The sequence below is a fragment of the Phytophthora ramorum genome (genome assembly GCF_020800215.1).
Source record: "Phytophthora ramorum isolate Pr-102 chromosome Unknown Phyram_PR-102_s0005, whole genome shotgun sequence".
In the NCBI taxonomy this organism is placed as follows: domain Eukaryota; phylum Oomycota; class Peronosporomycetes; order Peronosporales; family Peronosporaceae; genus Phytophthora; species Phytophthora ramorum.
Window position 1 is genome coordinate 35,119 of NW_027150651.1, and position 18,685 is coordinate 53,803.

The window sequence follows — 18,685 nt, forward strand, 5'->3', positions numbered from 1 at the left end:
AAGCCTCGAACGTTGTGCGTTAGTCCTCGAAGCATTTTGTTTTTGACTTCGATGGGAGCTGCGTGCGAGACGCGAATGACGACGTCGCGGTCGGCCTCCACATATCTGCGCACCACTTGCCTCATCTTCACGTCAGCGCGGGAGTTGTTGGAGTAAACCTCCTTCGTAAACTCCTCGATAATTGTGTAGGGCTCATCGAGGCTCTGGGGATAAAATAGCGAGTTAGAATACCCCAAAACACAAACCACACCTTCTCCATATCCCCCACCTTCGCCATCTTCTGGTACAAATTGCCGGACGCCATGTGCTTCTCTGCTCCTTTGAAATAATCCCACGACACTTGTGCCGTGTCTTGCAGTCCAAACGGCAGGTCTTTATACGTGAAGAACTCGAGGTACTTCCCGTCCACGCCTTCGCGCATATGAACATCCTCGATCGGGATGTTTCTACTCGTCAGGCCGTTGGCTGCAAACACGACATCCACGTCTCGGTACGCGGCATCCAAGCGATAGAAAAGCTCTCGGAAGTCTTCCACATCGCCGCAGAAGTCCAACACGTCGATCACTGGGTGGTTGGCACAGCACTGGCTGATGAGCGACGCACACTCGTTGTTCTACAGTAAATGACACCAATTAGCACCAGCACTTCGACAACTCTCCACCTGAGGTTCTCACCAGCTGCCGCGTCCGCTTGCGGATCAAGACCCCGAGACTGTCCGCCACCTTCTTCTGGCGCTCCATCGCCAGCCTCAGTCGCACGTTGTCGCACTCGGCCTCCTCCCTACGACGTCGCTGCCTTTCGGCTTGCTCCTGCCACAAGCTCGGTCTACTGTTTGTGACTGCAAGCAGCGTCGTCTTGGTCCTCGTCTTGTGGTTCTGCAGAACATGCAGATTCAGCTGCAGCTTCTCCATCTGTTCGCGGAGGAACGCGATCTCCCGCGTCTGCTCGTTGCGCGCCCGGTTCGGGTCGCTGTAGACGCCAGCCTGGCGCAGGAGCCGCTTGCGCTCGGCACGTCGGCGGCGCTTCTCCTCTTTGGGCAGAGGCACGACTGAGAGACTGGTCACGGCTTGGACTTGTGCGTTGGCCGGGGCGAACTCGAACTCGTCCACGAACGACAGCGCCGCCTTGAACACGTCGTCCGGGTCGTCGCCCTGGAAGAGCGCCATGACGCTTTTTGACAAAAGGTGTCTCATAACCAGCTTGACCAATGAGAGTGCTGGCGGTCAGGTCATGCAACACGTTGGAGGTGGCTTGCCTAGCCAGCGGCGAGAAAGCGTTGAATCCCCCAACGATACCGTTGTGTCGAGATGCTGCACCAGCCAGACCACAGAAGCTTACCTGCATCAACGTTGACTGAGAAATAGCGCTGCCTTCGACGAGGCTGTTTACTCTCGCTGTCTTCTCATAGATGTTGCCATTGCCCAGCTACTCCTTTAAAGCGGACGTCTGCAGCGTTTGGTTGCCTCACACAGTCCTGCTCGAGGATTCTTCGACATCCGTGCCATTGCCAACACGGGCACACAGCTCTTCCTGTCCTGCTCAAACTTGCCACCAATACCACTTCAACGTCTGCAACTCGTCCGTGATTGGATAAAACCCCACTCCCTATCTACCCGTAACCGCCACAATAACTGATATCGAGAAAGTTCGATCAAGCAAGACGTCACTCCGCCACTAGCCACCTCGCCGAATCTGCCATGGCGACGTCTGTGCCTCCCACCAGCGCCTCGAGTCTCAACGTGGGGTGGGACCCTTCTCCGCTCTCCCACCCCACCGAATTCGACGCCAACTCGCTCATCGAACGCACGCAGGAGGTGAAAGTGGACGTGAACGACTACTCGCGCTTCAAAGGCATCGGCGACGACGACAAGGCCCCAACTAGCGAGGGGAAGACCAAGGTGGCCCCTGCTGAGCCCGATAGCAAGTGTCGCAACTGCAGCAAAGCTGGGGCCAAGCTCAAGTGCAGCGTGTGCAAGAAGGCCGTCTACTGCGCACGCAAGTGCCAGGCCAGCGATTGGCAGTTCCACAAACGCATCTGCAAGAAGCCCGAGCCGCCCAAGAAGCCCGAGCCCCCGCGTCCATCGCCTACCAAGACAACGCCTTCAGCCGCCAGCTCCTCTGCTACTACAGTGAAGACGCCGGCAAAGCCCAAGAGCTCCAGTGCTGGGTCCGTTGTGGTGGCGGACGAGCCGGACTTGCCCGCGGACATGAGGGGCTACAAGAACGGCCTGCCGTACTTCCACCGTGAACTGTCCAAGGAGGAGAAGAGTCTCATTGGAGACATTGCACCTCAGAAAATTGAGAGCAAACCGACGGTGAGGAGTTGATTGTGCTTCTTTGTGATTTGGAAGCGGAAAACTCATGAGTTTTTGTGTTCTGTAGAGCTCGACGCAACATGATGGCTCAGCGTGGAACACGGCCGGCACTTTTGAAGAGCGTGTGGTGACCAAGTGGGCAGAGGAGAAGTGGAGCGAAGTGTTTACTGGGGCTACCTATTCGGAAGGGAACCTGCAGGCGACGCTGAAAGCACCGGAGAAGATCACGGGCGACGCGAGCATCTGCGTCGTGCGAGGCAAGAAGCGGTATTTGTTTGACTTCAACTTCAAACTGCCCTTTGAAGTCGCGATTAGCGGCGGTAGCACCTGCAAGGGCTCGTACGAGATGAACGACATCTCGAACGACGAGGACTACGAGGTAAGACGGCGGTACGTGGACTTCGTGTCGGGTTTCATTTAACTAACGACCGTTTTTTTGTTTGTAGATCTCGTGCAGGTTGACCAAGAAATCCAGCTCTGCCGAACAGGCCGCCGTGCAGGCGCTCGTTGCTATCAAGAACAGCGGCCTGCAGAAGGAGCTGGTGCGACTCATCGGCGTGTTTGCGAGCGAGTTCCAACAACAATAGAAAGTGAAGGCAAAAGTGATTCAGGGAAGGTGGACGGACTCGTGTTGCACATAGCGATAGCAAAGACCTTCAGCTACACAACGCACTGCATGAAATACAAGCACTCGACACTGTTTGCCCTCACATTCAGCTTTCGGTTTGATGCGTACGGGAGCCTCTGTCCACTATGACTCCGAGTACAAAACCTGCGGTGCCAACTCGGGGCTGATAGCATGCTCAGACGCGAGGCTCTTTCGGGCGGCTATCATGCCCATGTGGCAGCTCTGGAAAACGTCGTGTCCTTCCAGCAAGCCGTACACTGTCCCACCAACCATGCTGTCGCCTGCAAACGATTAGCACCACTCAAATGAGTCAATGATTTCAACCATCCTGAGAGAAATTCAGCTCGTACCGGCGCCAGTGCAGTTCTTCACAGGGATCTCTACGCCGGGTACGTGCACCATTGTGACAGAGTGGCCACCATGAACGTGGTGCATGCCCCAAATCTCAACCGGAAAGTCGCAGTCCTCCACAATCTCTTGCAGGTCGCATACAGATACATTGATCGACGCTACAAGGACTCCGTGCTTGCCCAGAGTGACCATAACGTGCTTTGGTCTCTTAGTGTCACCATCAGCCATGGCGAGCAAAGCTGTCGATCCAAATACACAGTGAGTACAGTTCGTCAATCCACGCTGCAACATTGAAAGCTTTTTCACCGTACCTGTGATGAGGTCGTTCTTCAACCGAGTCATTTCTTCCTTGGGAATGATAGCCGAATCCTTAGTAAGCGGGAAACGTTCATGGGCACCCGTTCGGTCCGGGCTCGCACCCGCTTCCTCGAGCTTTAGTCTGATGGCATTGCTTATCGCGTGGAGCTCGTCAGCGTTTGGTGACATGTACTTCATAGAAGACACCGCGTCGCCCTCCACTACACGAAGTGCTTTCTGTACCGACGTAGGCTCAAACCAAGTATCAACGCCGAAACGAGCACTGCGCTTAAACAAATCGCCAATCGTACTCGGGGATAAGTTGCCATCCGCGATCACGAGCTTTGCGTTATCAATCGTTTTGTCAGATATTCTCTTACTTTCCTGGATATGACAAGAGCACACAACTCACGTTAGACTTTCGATGCAAGCAGACAAATAGTATCCAGCTCACACAACTTACGATTGCCTCAAATGCGCTCATATCCGCAATAGCAGCGTCCATGTCTCCAGTCGAGTCCAAGACAGCCGAGTACACAGCCGTCGGCAGCTTATCTGATACGTGGACAGAACTGGTGTCTAGGCCGAGTGTCTTGAGGTTTTCCAAAAGAACGGAGCCCGATGTGTCATTCCCCACGGACGACACGAGCAAAGGATCAAGCCTGAGTCGATGTAGACATTCGGCAATATTCCTTCCGACGCCTACAATCAAGATAGAAAATGTTAGTAGCATTCATGAGAAGGCTAAACTGTGCAAAGCGAAATACCTCCACTAGACTGCTTGATGGTTCCAATATTGGAAGTGCCGCGGATCAGTGGCGAAGTAGAGGAACTGATAATATCTAGCACAAGACCGCCGACTACAAGAACGCGATTACTGCTGCTGGACCTTGCCTCGGAAGACTTCAGCGAACCAATGTCAGATCAATGATGGAAACACGGAGGATACGACCACAAGCATACCTTTTCCTCCGGTAGTGAATACACAGCACTCGCTTTGGCTGTAGGATCCATCACGGAGCCAGTATCCAGATCAAATAGGGCGCAGGCAATCTGCAGTGTCAATCAGGGCAACAACCAGCATCGACATCAATGAGTCTCTGCACAACAGTAATATATATCCTGCTCTGCAGTACTTACTTGACTGCCAATAGTAGCGTTGCTGTTGACCAAATCAATGTTGGACTCGAGTGACACCCCCTGCGTGATCTCATTTACTCGCTTCAGCAGGTACGGCGTCACAGCCTGGCCGCTAATATTTTTCTCGACAACCTCCTGGAGTCCCAACTGTAGCGCATAAGTCGTCAATCTCCGTTACCAGTAACGCCAGATTCAAGTGTACGTACGTACCTCGATAGCCTGGTTGATGGTTTCGGTGGGCACAGGCTTCGGGTTGGGAACGGCAATGATGTGGCCATTCGGCAGCCCTAGCGCTTCGCTTTCGTAGATTAAGCGCGCAATGTCTTGAGGCGTGTCTCGACGCAGGTGGGCCTTTTCACCACTATCTTGCGTGAAGAAAGCGGGGAACTGGTCGGTCTTGTATCCGATCACAGGTACGCTCTACAACGTCAGCATCAATGCACCAACTCATCAGCTTCTCTCCTTCCCTCTACGTGTTGTTCAATCACAATAGTACATGGGTCTCGAGGAACTCCAGTGTGCGCGGGATGTCGAGAATCGACTTGATGCCGGCGCACACCACCGCCACCGGGGTCCGTGACAGCTCCATCAAGTCTGTCGAGATATCTGCAGTACACAGACCCCTACCGATGAGCAACCACTCCATCATGCAGAGCAATGCACCAACATTTTTAGTCTCACGTACCCATCGTCTCTTCACAGAAGCGATGCACTCCTCCGATGCCTCCCGTCACGAACACTTTGATGCCAGCGGCATGGGCGATGCGCCTGCATCCAAGTAACCCATTAAGCCTCCACTAAGCCTCTCCACATACCATCAATCCCCTACATTGTGCTCGACACCGTCGTGGCTCCCACCACGTTCGTGTCCGTCACGGCAGCCGCAATGTCCCTCGTCGAGCATTTTTTGGCGCCAGCGCCGAGCTCTGCCAGCTGCGTCAGATCTCGCTCCGCCAGCCCCACTTTCAGCGATCCGTCAGCGATGCAGATCGTGGCAGGACACGCTCCGTGGGCGCGCACAATCTCCTCCACGTGCTGGGCCATCTCCAGGTTCTGCGGGAACGGCATCCCGTGCGAGATGATGGTGGACTCGAGCGCCACCACGGGCCTCTTCGCGCGCCCGTACAGCGCCTCCGACACCTCCTCGCTCAACGCCAAACGCTGGCTTAGCGCCGTGCCGCTGCGTCGCCACATCACGTCTGTGTCTGCGTGCGCTTGAGGCGGCAAAATCTGAACTGAGAACGTTATGTTGGGTATCTTCGACACGCATCTCCGCTTCAATTAGGTGCGGTGCGTCACCCCGCTGCGTCAGCGGCGCTCCGTTTATGCTGTGCTGAAAATAGTCAGAAATTCGCTGGACTAAAGCAATGTATCTGCTCGAGAGGACACTATGGCCTCAAGAAATATACCTGGGGCAGGTAGTGCCGCCTGATAGAGCTAAAACGAATGGTAAGAAACTGTTCAGTGAGTAGTGCTCACCAACAAACGCTGGTACATATTTATTGTCAGGCGACGGCCACCAAGGCAGTCGTACCTCGTGCACAATAGACGCACTATTAACGGAGTTTGCACGCCGTGGGTCTGATCTTCGTGCCGCGTTCACTGCTAAGTTACCGAATCTGAAGTTAGCTGCTGAGTAGAATGGCAAGGGTACTCTGGTTCATACGACGGCATCTTTGTAAGACGATCACGGGCAAACAGCTATCTACTACAAGTATGCATTAGACTGGCTCATGCCAGCCCTTCTTGAAACTAATTCAACCAAGCAGCACCAAATCATCGAAGTCTTCCAATAGACAAAACCAAAATATTAAAAACTTCAGGAAGAAATCTCGGTCTCCTGCTAAATATACGAACACGCGGGCTGGTTTACATACGCGCAGCGATTATTCCCCACCTAATAGTGATTGACATTAAAAAATAGTAATCTGTAGTGGCTGCAAGCCGTGGGATCAGCAAAACTCCTCTCTCGAGCTGCAGCTGCAACGGACACGGCGTCCGTTGCACGATGCATAGGAAAACCAACCGTAACCACTACAGAGTAGTTAGCAGGCAGTGCATGTAAGGGAACAGAATTCAACAAGCCTTCGAGTTCTCAAGCAAGCGTCGGAAGACACTACAAAGTTAACTTTAGCTGTGTCTGACAACACACAGCAGCAAGCAACGGCCATGAGCCAACCCCAGCAAAAGCGCAGCCGCGCGAACACTGCCGGTGAGGTCGCTGACTCAACCACAATGCAAGCCGCGATGAAGCTTTGGACGGCGCAGGAACCGCCACCAATTACATGCTTCTCGCACGAAGCCCTCGTCAAATGGAAACGAGAGCGTGAGCTCTACGAGGCCGCCGCAACCTCCCGCTGCCAGAAGTCCGGTGAATCACCATCAGCGGTAATAATCCCTGCTATAGACACGATCAACAAACGCTTGCTGAAGACGTTCTGCGAGCTTGAGTTGAAAGTGAATGTGGCTGAGATGACGAACCATAAGCTGATTGAAGCAATCTCGCAAATCATCGCGAGCACGATTAATGATCAAGTCCCGAACGTGCACGCCATTATGAGCCAACACCTAAGAATCGATCTAAAGCAGAAAGATGTGAAAGCTCGCATTCTGAACTACTTTGATCGGTTTGAGGAACTCATTGAAGAAAATGGCCTAGGCAATACGCTAGAGAACAACGTCAAGCTGAAATGCAAGTTGTTGATTGAAAATCTGCGTCCAGCCTGCCTGAAGGAACAAGTGCAACTGCGCCTAGACATTGATCAAACAGCAAAAAGCAGTGTGCCACGTCTCTTTGACGTGATCAAGGCTGAAGCACTGAAGAATCAGCAATCGTATGACCTGTATCAGAACCAGACAAACAGGGACAAAACCCAAACCAAGCCGCCAAAACCCACAGTTGGAGGCAAACAGCAAAGCGGCGTTCGACCTCAGCAGAGCAGCGAACGACCAGCGACACAAGCAGCTAGGAAGCGAGATGACGCACCAGCTCGCGGCTGCCTTCACTGTAAAGGAACACACTGGGTGAGTGACTGCCCCACAGCTACAGCGGAACAGAAGAAAGCTGCTGTACAAGCGTTCATGGATCAGAAGAAGAATACTGAAGCCTCAAAAATGAAGCGCTTTCTGCAAGCAGATGATGAGTTAGAGCCCAAGCATGTTGCGTTCAACGGAGTGGTGGTCATGCCTTACCACCCCGACAACGGCACGAAGTACAATGTGATCCCGCGATACATTGTCGAAGAAATTATTCAGGCATGCCCAGCGGCGCAAACTCGGCGTCTAGAAAAACCTGTGGATGGCAAGGCGGTCGGCGGAGCGATTATAACATGCCAAGAAGCTATTGAGCTAGATTTGGAGCTGCTGACGCCTGCAGGCAAAGTTCGGATGAGGAATGTGACGTGCATTATCACGGAGACTGAAGAAGATGAATTTCTTTTGGGATGGTTGACTTTGAAGGCACTAGGTATTGATGTGGATGAACAAATTGCTGCTCTAGCGAACCAAGAAATTATTGATTTCGATCCTTTCGAGTCTGCCATACCTCTGAGCTTTGATCCCCCCGACAAGAAGCAGATTGTCGCTCGTCTCTGTGAACTCGTCAACGAAGCAGTAGAAAATGGTTTCCCTCGTGAGCGAAAGAAGGAGCTGTTTGATGTGGTCACGCGCTATGATATATGGAGATTAACCATTGGCAATGACCCTCCATCGGAAATTGAGCCTTTTGTGATTCGTTTTAAGGATGGCACAGATCCAATTCGCTGCAAGCCCAGGACTTACGCTCCAGCTGAGCGTGACTGGATGAAGAGCTTCAATGAATCCCTGGTCAATCTGGGCTGGGTGTACCGCAACGAGACAAGCCGATGGGCGAGTCCGGCGCGTCCTGTTAAGAAACCTGGAAAATCTGGCGGACTTCGACAAGTGGTCGATTTTCGTAGGACCAATGCTCGAGTACTACCGCTGGCAGGAACAATGCCAAGCCTAAGTACCCGTTTGCAGCATGTGAAAAATAAGAAGCACAAGCAGACAGTGAACTTCATCAAGAGCTTTTGGCAGATGGCCCTGGCAAAGATCAGTCAAGAATCGCAGTCGTACATGACCGAGGATGGCATTTTCACTCCAACGCGTCTGCAACAAGGCTCTGTGGATTCGTCCATTCACTTCCAGCAGTCTGTCGAGAAAATAATGCGTGAAGCCAAATTGTTGTACGAACACGTACTCGCCTGGGTTGATGACCTGCTAATTTACGCGAACACGATTGACGAGTTTCTCGTGATACTGGACCGCGTGTACAGCACGCTAGCAAAGTATGGACTGTTCCTTGGCCTCAACAAGATCTGTCTGTACACTCAGCATGCCAAATGGTGTGGCCGTGTCATCACACCGGATGGAGTAGCTTATGACCCCGAGAAGATACAGACTCTGATCGATATTCCTGAACCAAAAACGGCGGGTGAATTACAACAATTCTTGTGTGCTGCCGGGTGGATGCGGAACTCTCTCGTGGATTTTGCCGGGGTTGCAGCTCCTCTCCACAATCGATTGCAAGAGGCGCTGGCTGGCACCAAGCGCACCAAGCATGTTGCTGCAAGATTGGCGATCACTTTGACTGCGGAAGAGCAGCAAAGTTTTGGACAAGTGAAGAAATTACTTGCCAATTCGGCCACGTTGGTGACTCCTGATGATACAGATGAGCTAATCCTAATGACGGACGCTAGTGACGTTGGGTGGAGCATTATCCTGACTGTTGTGCACGACTGGAGCCCGACTACAAGCATCGTAGAACAACATCACCAACTTGTTCACTGCATGAGTGGCACGTTCAAAGGCGCATCGAAGCACTGGAGTGTCACGGAAAAGGAAGCCTTCCCGATTATAAAAGCCGCAACTGAGCTAAACTACTTACTCATTCGCTCAAAAGGCTTTCGCCCATCGCAACCTCATTTTTATCTTTGCCCCCGGTGACGAGATCAAAAAGCATGTGCGTGGGAAGCTACAGCGATGGAGTCTAAAGCTGAACGAGCTTCGCTACATGATTGAGCATATTAGTGGCGACGACAATGTCTGGGCAGACATGATTTCTAGATGGGCGCAAGCACCCCCGCCTAGTGAATCAAGTAGCATGAAGCGCCTCCGTATTGATGAAGACAGCGAGCACACGCCACAGCCAAAGCCAGCCCAATCCACGCAGCAACTTCGGCCTTTGCACACTGATGATGACTGGCCGACGTTTGATGAGATTGTCACCGCTCAAGCGAGCGCAAATGCAGAACGGCCCCCACATCTAACGAATAGTACCGATGGTGGTTGGCACGACCAGGCTGGGCGGTTGTGGATTCCGCCAAGTGCTGCAGTGCTCTTGGAGCGTTTAATGGTGATTGCTCATTGTGGAACAATGGGCCATCGAGGGGTGAAGGTGATGATAAACCACCTCCAAGAACACTTCTCGATCGCCAAGCTTGAGGCTCTAGCACGCAAATTTTGTGCTCGCTGCCTCTTGTGTTGCCATGTAAAAGGTGGTAATATTGTGCCAAGACCATGGGGAGAAACATATCGGTCGAAGGAGCGGAATGAAGCTCTTCACATGGATTATCTCTTCATCGGCGACTACAATGAAACTAAGAACTATTTGCTCGTCCTCAAGGATGATTTCTCACACTTTTGCGAGCTGATAGAATGCACCTCAGCAGATGCTGCAACGGCGGCGAATGCTATCCTTCAGTGGAGCAGCCGCTACGGCACGCCGCAATTACTGATCAGTGACACTGCAGCCCACTTCAAGAACCAGCTACTTGATGAGTTGTGCCACAAGACGCAGATGACGCAGAGCTTTACCGTGGCATACTGTCCGTGGATAAACGGCAGCGTTGAACACCTAAATCGTGACATACTGCAAGTAGTTCGCGTTATGCTACTGGAGTGGAAAATCGAGCAGGAAAATTGGATGACATTGCTGCCATTAATCCAGGCCAACCTGAACCACAGCCCAGTTGCCTCGCTTGCCAACCACACGCCAGCAGAAGTTTTCATGGGATTACGAGCAGCAACACCGCTACAGAAAGTGCTGATTGGCAAGGATGCTATCGCAAATAATCTCATGGATGCCAGCAACTTTACCCCTGATATTCAACTGGCAGTGGATGGAGTGAGAAGCAGCATTAACGACATGCACAACGCCATCACGACTGCAAAGGAGAAGCAAACGAAGCGTAACAAATCTAACCAGCGTGGTGCTCAGCCAGTGAACTTCCACGTCGGAGATTTTGTTTTATGGTCTCGTGTCGATGCGAATACACACACCAACAAGCTTGCTGTCAAATGGATTGGTCCTTTCAGGGTGATTGGTACCAAGGTCAGTTCGTTTGATATTGAACATCTTATCAGTGGCGCCACGCGCAACGTGCATGCGTCACGTTTGAAACTTTATGCTGATAGCAGCTTGGATATTAACGAAGAGATTATCCAGCACATTGCAAACCAGGACATCTACCTTACTGTCGACAAGTTTAAGCGGCACAAGAAGCATCCCTCGCATGGGTATGAAGTACTCGTCGGTTGGGAAGGCCTTGAGGAAATTGAAGATTCCTGGGAGCCCATCAAGAACATGTATGAGGACGTCCCAGCCAAACTACAGGAGTACGTGGATTCCAGCGACGACAATGCCTTGGCTCGGTATGTGTCCAACCTCAGCCACAAGCATACGAAAACGGCACCTTCACGTGCCGCGGCCAAGATCGACACGCAGAAGAACAAGAACAGGAAGCCCTGTCAGAAAACAAAGAGAACGAAGAAGACAGCCAAGAAGTAGCTCATAGCTACAAGTGCAGCATGCGGAGTTTAGCTTGGAGGGCGATGTAGTGGCTGCAAGCCGTGGGATCAGCAAAACTCCTCTCTCGAGCTGCAGCTGCAACGGACACGGCGTCCGTTGCACGATGCATAGGAAAACCAACCGTAACCACTACAGAGTAGTTAGCAGGCAGTGCATGTAAGGGAACAGAATTCAACAAGCCTTCGAGTTCTCAAGCAAGCGTCGGAAGACACTACATAATCTCTCGTAAGTGAAGGTCATGGACCTCAGATGGAAATCCTTCCAGTACCTACGGATAAGAGTGGCGAAGTATGTGTTATACTGGTTGGTGGATGCAGAGACTTGCACCACTTTGCTGGATACAAGTGAGGCCATGGTGGAGGTACCTGACGATTCGATCGTAGCGCATATTGTCAAGGCAGTCTACAAAGCGAAGGATTCGTACTTTAGGCGCTACATGGTGAGCCAGTTGAAAATGAAGTTAACGCTATGTGTGCGCCACACTAAACCCATTTAACTGCATATCCATTCCGGCGCCACTCATAACTGTTATTGATCGATCCTCCAGCACCATGGGCTTCGCGCACTCGCTCGAGGTGCTGCACGCGGTTCTGCAGCTGTACGCGACGGGTCTGAGCGGCACTGACACCTTACCGAGCTTCCGTGACCTTCCCTACCCGCACGTGCAGCAGCGTCTCCAGCAAACGCTGCGCGCCGTGGCTCTCACGGCCTTCGGCGCTGTGACTTTCCCGCTGCTGCTACTGTGCGCACTGCCCGTGCTCTCTCCGCTGGAATTCCCGGGTTTTGCGTCGTTCCTCGTTGTCGCCGGGAGTCTATGGACCGCTGCAGTCTCCCATCTGACGCTTCGGTACGCGCTGCTACCCACGCCGCGACGAGCAGAGGCCGAGCCGGTCCACAGCACGCGTGGAGGGCTCCAAGCGGCGGTCTGCACCGTGGTTGACGCTGTGAGGTGCGCCCAGGAACAGCCGCAGCTTCCGGTGCTGCTGTTGCTCTGTGTGGCTCACTCGTACACGTGGAAGCTGGTGCTGTACCACGGGATGGCGTCCAGCGTTCAGGTTGCAGCGGACTTTGGCTCGTTCGCAGTTGCAGGCGGCCTCGTGGCCTTTGTGTCCTTCGTGATGGTGGAGAAGAGTCTGGGTGAAGACCCGTTCGTGCTGGACCCGCGCGCGGCCTTTGGGAGAGCCATGCAGCGCGACGCGGTGCGTGCCGTGCGTCGCGGAGTGCTCGTATACGTCGTGGGGCGGCTGCTGAGCTGGTTGTTCGGTGGAGAGGCTGAGAGGAACGTGGAGATTGGTGAAATTAGTTTCCTCGCGCTGCATACGCGGAGGGTGATTTTCCAGGTGACGAGCAGTGTGCTGGAGAACTTAGCGGTCCTGTGCTCGGCCTCGGTGTTCCGGATCCTGCTCTTCCGTGCGAGCCACGCTGTCGTGGCCAGTGCGTTTGGTGGCAGCAACAACGTGTGGGACTCACTGGCAGGCAGGAAGGCGAAGGAAGGGGATGTAGCTACTGCACTTTTTGCGACGGAGATTGCTGCGAGTGCGCAGGTCAGCACGCCACTGAATGAACAGTACTTGCAGAGCCTGCACAAGCGTATGGACGCGGCATTGAAGCAGATTTCAGAGAAGAAGACGCCCAAGGCTCCTGCAGATGCAGAGGACGTGGAGATTCTGGACAGCTTATTCAAGTTTGAGAACCTGCTAACGGGTTGCAAGTTCGACGCTGCTGCACGAGAGTCGCTGTTTGCTTCTCGTGACCGGTGGATCGCTCTGTTCAGTTCTACGACTGCAGCGATTGATAGTTTCACGCTGATGCTGCAGCTGTTGAATACGCTGCCAGACAGGAAGGGCTCTGCGGGAGAAGACTCGCGTACGGGTGCTCTTGCACTTGAGCAGTCGGTGACCTCTCTGTCGCGCTTCTTGAGCTCGCAGCATGATGCGCACCCTCTGCTTCTGCTTCACCAGTACCCACACCTGGCGAATCTTCGCATCTCCTCCGCGAGTGTGAAGTCGTCTATCAGGTTTTTCTTCGAGTCAAAACTACAGTTTGCCATTCGCCGCTTCGTGATGGAAGAGGCACGCCGGCGCGTGTTCCAGCGTGCGAAGGTTGTGCGTGCGGCGGAGTCGTTGCTGTGCCATCTCGTGAGTGTCTCGCGTGCGGAAGACAAGCAAGGATATGTTCAGGTGCGGTCTACTTTCATTATGTGCTGTCGTGCTCGACTACCGAGAACTAACCCTTCCTATTTCTTGCGTACTGTAGCATACTGTCCCTGCCGTGCTTTCGTCGCTCCTGGAGTGCCGCAATGCACTGGAAACATATATGGAGACATGCCTCAAGGAGAGCACTACGACCGATATCTACGTTCAAGAAGCCACCGCGCTAGCAAAAGGTGAACATCATTGTGAAGTCTTTGCTGGAGTGACCGTCACTGACCTGCAATATGTATTGTCGTGTGCTTAGGAATCGACAGCGGTATTTATCGCATCACGGAGGTGTTTCAGGGCGAGCTGTCGCTGTTCGCGTTTCCTCCGGGCGTCAAAACGGCGCTGCTTGCGTACGCGAGTTTCGACGCTTAGAGAATAGTCAGGCGACGTCGATTTCGATAATTCAACGGCGCCATTGCTCTCCATTTTGCAGCTGTCCAGGCGAAGTATCGTGGCTGTACATTCGTCTACTGGTTGGGGTTCTGGAAGTCAAAATTACCCTTTGCCAACGCTGCGACGAAGTCCACCATTGCAATGCACTACAACACGCAGAAAACAAAGAGTCAATCGGAATGCATCATCACTGTGGAACGCAAACTAGCTTACCTGTTCATCCACTGGAGCACTGGAAGGTATCCGTTGCATGGCTTGGATAGCTGCAGTCTGGCACAATGCTATCAGCGACGCCGCGTTAGCACCGTCTGTATCTTCGACGAGCTTAGCTAAACGGACGTCGTCGTTCCATGGCATTTTGCTGCGTTGAATCTCCAGGATCGCCTTGCGCTCGCTGCCGTTGGGTAACCCGACATACACCACATTCTCGAAGCGCCCTGGTTGGAGGAACGCCGGATCGACGGCAGACAAGGAGTTCGTTGCCGCCAGAACAAATATCCGACCGGTAACCGTACTGGTCACAGTGGAGGGTGCAGCGGAGCTACTGTGTACTTCGCTGTCGTCGGATACAGCCTTGAGCGTGTCAAGCTCCATCAAGAGCTGTGAAATCATTCGAGACGTTGTTTGGCCAGCTGTGGATCGGTTGCCGAACAGCGATTGAAATTCGTCGATGAAAACCATGCACGGACTTAGCGCCCTAGCAGTGTCGAATGCACGCGTAATAGCCTTCTCACTCTCACCAATTTCAGCCTTCATGAGGTCACTAGCTGACAAATTGAGAAAGTTGCAGCCACTCGCCCTCGCAGTCGCTTTCGCCAGCATAGTCTTTCCTGTTCCTGGAGGGCCGTGGAGTACCATTCCCAGAGGTGGTGAGATTCCCATTCGACGAAACACGTGAGGTTTCTCCAGTGGCCACACGACCATCTCGACCAAGTTTTGCTTGACGCACTCCAAGCCACCAATGTCGTCCCATGAAACGTCTGGGACAGAGGAGCTGAGGGTATCGGCACCGTTGCTGGTGCTCGAAATTTCACGTGCGGAAGTGGCTATCTCCGATTCAAGGGACTCGGCACTGATGCCCTGGGTATCTCCCCGTGATAACCGCATGCAAATCTGTTGAGCAATGGAAGCGATATTGCTTGGCCTTTGGCCGTATCGAACTGCCAAAGACATGAGGAAATCATGTCGAAGGGTGATTGGGGATGGGAGCAACGCCATTAGTAGGCCCAGAGTCCATTGCTTGTCAGGAACCTAAAACGTGCAGTTCCTGGGGTTAGAAATGTAGTTCGTATAAGTGCACGGTATCTAGCATTACCAGAAACCACTTACATCGAGAAACACTTCGTCTGTGAATAACTGTCGCACTTTTGAATGGAGAGCGCCAAGTACGGATACTGTTCCAACCACCGCGACCCGAACGGATTCTGCTTTTTCTGAGCAGCACCACGAAAGTTAATCCTGATTCAAAACGATAACACATGCTGCCAAATACTTACGAATACTCTCGAGGCAATTTACAAAACGACAAACCAGCTTGTACTTGGTCTCGTCGAGAGTCATTGGGAACAGCAGCTCCAAGTCTTCTAACAGCAACACACAAGGCTGAATACGTAGTGCAGCCGAGAAGAAATCTTCGAGTCGCAATTGCGGTGATGCCAGCAATCCACCATCCAGCACGAGAATATTCGCTCTCAGTTCACCTGCAATTTGGTGCACTAGCGTCGTCTTCCCGGCACCGCTCGGTGCATGCAACAGCAACGAGCGAGGGGCAGCCATTGTACGCGCCGTATCATTTACACCCTGCATCAACCCCATCGACGCTGGGCGAAGTGCCATAGACACCAGCTCGCGAAATCCTCGCGCATGAGCACCGACCGGCTGAAACACCCGTTCTCCACGTGATGGTACAATTGCAGACGATGAAGCGGTCGGGAACACTAACACCAACGTCTGATCCGTCACGACTCCACCATCAAACACAGCACCATCTTCATTACCACTGCGTCCACGGAAGTACGACTCATACGTCCATTCACCATAGTCCAGTCCGTCCCATTGCAAAGCAACAGACCCAACTGATCCGGTCAGAACTCGTCTCCGTAGCAAGCTCTTCACGAACGGGAGCGCGAGCTTCTGCTGGCTGCCTCCAGCCGGCGCCAATGCCAGATACTGCACCACTCGAACATCCGATGGCGCCACACACTTCACCTCAACTTCATCTCCCAATTTCAATCCGTTGCAGCTATCATTCGAACTTCTATCTTCGCTGCAGGACGGCCAATGGTCGATTTGGACCTTACCACCACCTTCTGACTCAAGTTTTCCATCAATTTCCAGCCGAAAAACACGCGGCCGATGCAATTCGCAGCATTGCAGCGACACGTAGCAACCCCACGCAGCATTCAACACCTTAAATCCTGTCGGAGACACATACGCCACGCTTGTGGCGCAGCCGGACGCTGCCACTGCCACCTCCATCCGCATACTCTGTCAATGTCAAAGCAGCCATGTCACTAACATCTGACCCACTTCAGTGCCAATATTCGACGTCACTAAAATCGACTACCTTATTGCAATGCCATCTTACCTTCGCGCGCCACACCAGTCGCACACATTTGATCAATCATCGCCATGCCTTGGGCGGTGCCACGGCAAGACACCGTGACGTTCGGCGAGCTCCAGAGCGAGCTCTACAGCGTCTCCGAGCGGGATGACGCGCACGTGGGCGACGCCTTCATCCGCCGCGGAGGGCGTGTGTTCCCGTCGGCGCGCGTGGCTAGCGCCAAACCGCGTCCGTTCGGTCAGCGCGAGTCTTTGACCGACGAGGCGGACTCAGCTTCGGACTCGGGCGCGCTCAGGATGATGAAGCGCTCGCTACGCGCCGCCAGGAGCTTCCTGCTGGACGACGAGCTGGCGGTTCTGCACACGACGCTGGACGCCGCTGGGGGTGCTGTGCAGAGGCTGCTGAAAGTTGCAACAGGGGCCGAGGACGACCAGGAGCTGCAACTGCAGGACGCGCAGGACACGCAGAACGGTGAGAGCATTGTGGACCTGAGCTGGCACCCGACGCGCAACCTGCTGGCAGTGGCGCAGTTGGACGGCGTCGTGGCGCTTTATCACGTGGAGAGCGCGGCGTGGGACGCCCGCGTGCTGGAACACCCCAAGCAGATGGACATCGGCAGCATCGAGTGGGGGAAGTTCACGGGAGATACACTGGCTGTGGCCTGCCGGACGGGCGTCTTTCTGTGGAAGGTGCCTAAGAAGAGTGGAGGTGGGTGGATGAAGAGTGGATGAAGGTGACAAGGGGAGCTGACTGGTTGTTTTAGAGCCTGTGCTGCAGGAGATCTTGCAGCATCCGAGCAATGCTGGCTTTAGTCAGGTGTGCTGGAATGCGGACGGGAGCTTGTTGGCGGCGACTGGGAAGGGATCGCGCTCGGTCGTCGTGTTTGACGCGATTTTTTCGAGGAAGACGGAGCTGCAGAGCCCCTACAAGCTGTCGTCACTGCACTGGTCGCCAACCGGCGAATATTTATTCGTTATCACTGAGTGAGTGGCTTGGTGTAGTAGTGCGTTGTGTAGTGTGTACTGATAAAAGGTTGTCAACTTTTGGTAGGAACGGCGTATCGCTCATGTGGGAGACTTTGACATGGAAGAGAGAGACCTGGGAAGTCGCTGCCGGGGTACGTCTTGCAACGTCATCTCGTAGACTCCAGCGTACAATTTACTAACAGTGTTCTTTTGACTGACACAGAGTTGTGGGTGGTCGAGTGATGGACGATGCTTGCTGGTGGCACTGCGTAACAGTGCTCTCATGTATCCATACGTGTTCCAAGATTGTCCTCCCTCGATAGGTATAGAAAACAATTCGCTGAGCTTGCTTGTGGCACACCCCAATTAATCATGGGCTGTATGATGCTGCTGCAGACGCACAGATTAGTTCACCGGCTCTTGATTTTGCTGAGAAGGAGCTCTTTTCACTTGACCGAAGCACCTCTGCGTAAGTTAACACTGGTTATCATTGTGAAGGGCCGGTCTGCCTGGCGACACTGACATTTATCATTGTGTACGTCTGTAGTATTGTTGGCGGCAAAGTTCAGAGCATTGCATGGGACCCTAGTGGATCGAGGGTAGCAGTCACGTATCGGACTACAGCAACCGGGTCCCACCAAGCTGGGACTGGAGAGCTGGTCGCCATTTTCAGCGTGGTGTGGGAGCCGTTCCTGATTTTCACCCGCAGGTTTGTTTCCCATTGAAAAGCGCCAGGCATAGCAACAAGCGCTCTGACTTGTCTATTGTTTCAGTGGCCTTCTGCGTGGACCTCCCAACGCTGGCGTACCCCGAAAGCTCGCATTCGCATCCAACTTCAAGAATGGCGCACTATTGAGCATTGCCTGGAGCAGTGGTTTGATCTCGTTCCACCCGTTCTACCTGCAAGACCCCAAGGCACCGTAGACTCAGCGCATCGTGCTAAACCAACAGAAGAACCATTAAGACCCAGCGTCCAAATTCAGAACCCAGAGCTGGTTGTTGT

At 53.3% G+C, this 18,685-nt stretch overlaps 6 protein-coding genes across 6 annotated transcripts; 3 read left to right on the top strand and 3 right to left on the bottom strand.

The window, feature by feature from the left end:
- Positions 1 to 192: 192 nt before the first annotated feature.
- KRP23_5688 (uncharacterized protein) lies at positions 193 to 1,166 on the bottom strand (the record flags this gene model as incomplete). The annotated part of the gene is made up of 4 exons (XM_067890783.1): positions 193 to 203; positions 269 to 277; positions 604 to 613; positions 675 to 1,166. 4 exons carry the CDS (start codon positions 1,164 to 1,166, stop codon positions 193 to 195), a joined length of 522 nt encoding a protein of 173 aa, XP_067745203.1.
- A 531-nt stretch (positions 1,167 to 1,697) lies between these two features.
- Positions 1,698 to 2,902, top strand: KRP23_5689 (uncharacterized protein; the record flags this gene model as incomplete). Its single annotated transcript, XM_067890784.1, has 3 exons — positions 1,698 to 2,315; positions 2,383 to 2,694; positions 2,762 to 2,902. 3 exons carry the CDS (start codon positions 1,698 to 1,700, stop codon positions 2,900 to 2,902), a joined length of 1,071 nt encoding a protein of 356 aa, XP_067745204.1.
- A 164-nt stretch (positions 2,903 to 3,066) lies between these two features.
- On the bottom strand, positions 3,067 to 5,925 carry KRP23_5690 (Pseudouridine-metabolizing bifunctional protein C1861.05; the record flags this gene model as incomplete). The annotated part of the gene is made up of 11 exons (XM_067890786.1): positions 3,067 to 3,224; positions 3,294 to 3,533; positions 3,606 to 3,975; positions 4,055 to 4,293; positions 4,359 to 4,494; positions 4,555 to 4,644; positions 4,732 to 4,878; positions 4,942 to 5,151; positions 5,228 to 5,337; positions 5,417 to 5,499; positions 5,561 to 5,925. 11 exons carry the CDS (start codon positions 5,923 to 5,925, stop codon positions 3,067 to 3,069), a joined length of 2,148 nt encoding a protein of 715 aa, XP_067745205.1.
- Positions 5,926 to 12,111: 6,186 nt separating this feature from the next.
- On the top strand, positions 12,112 to 14,133 carry KRP23_5691 (uncharacterized protein; the record flags this gene model as incomplete). The annotated part of the gene is made up of 3 exons (XM_067890787.1): positions 12,112 to 13,740; positions 13,817 to 13,946; positions 14,018 to 14,133. The coding sequence occupies 3 exons, from the start codon at positions 12,112 to 12,114 to the stop codon at positions 14,131 to 14,133; spliced, it is 1,875 nt and encodes a 624-aa protein (XP_067745206.1).
- A 95-nt stretch (positions 14,134 to 14,228) lies between these two features.
- Positions 14,229 to 16,638, bottom strand: KRP23_5692 (ATPase family protein 2-like protein; the record flags this gene model as incomplete). The annotated part of the gene is made up of 4 exons (XM_067890788.1): positions 14,229 to 14,300; positions 14,368 to 15,405; positions 15,484 to 15,587; positions 15,651 to 16,638. The coding sequence occupies 4 exons, from the start codon at positions 16,636 to 16,638 to the stop codon at positions 14,229 to 14,231; spliced, it is 2,202 nt and encodes a 733-aa protein (XP_067745207.1).
- A 147-nt stretch (positions 16,639 to 16,785) lies between these two features.
- On the top strand, positions 16,786 to 18,606 carry KRP23_5693 (Aladin; the record flags this gene model as incomplete). Its single annotated transcript, XM_067890789.1, has 7 exons — positions 16,786 to 17,425; positions 17,481 to 17,700; positions 17,768 to 17,834; positions 17,906 to 18,005; positions 18,079 to 18,151; positions 18,230 to 18,391; positions 18,456 to 18,606. The coding sequence occupies 7 exons, from the start codon at positions 16,786 to 16,788 to the stop codon at positions 18,604 to 18,606; spliced, it is 1,413 nt and encodes a 470-aa protein (XP_067745208.1).
- Positions 18,607 to 18,685: the final 79 nt, after the last annotated feature.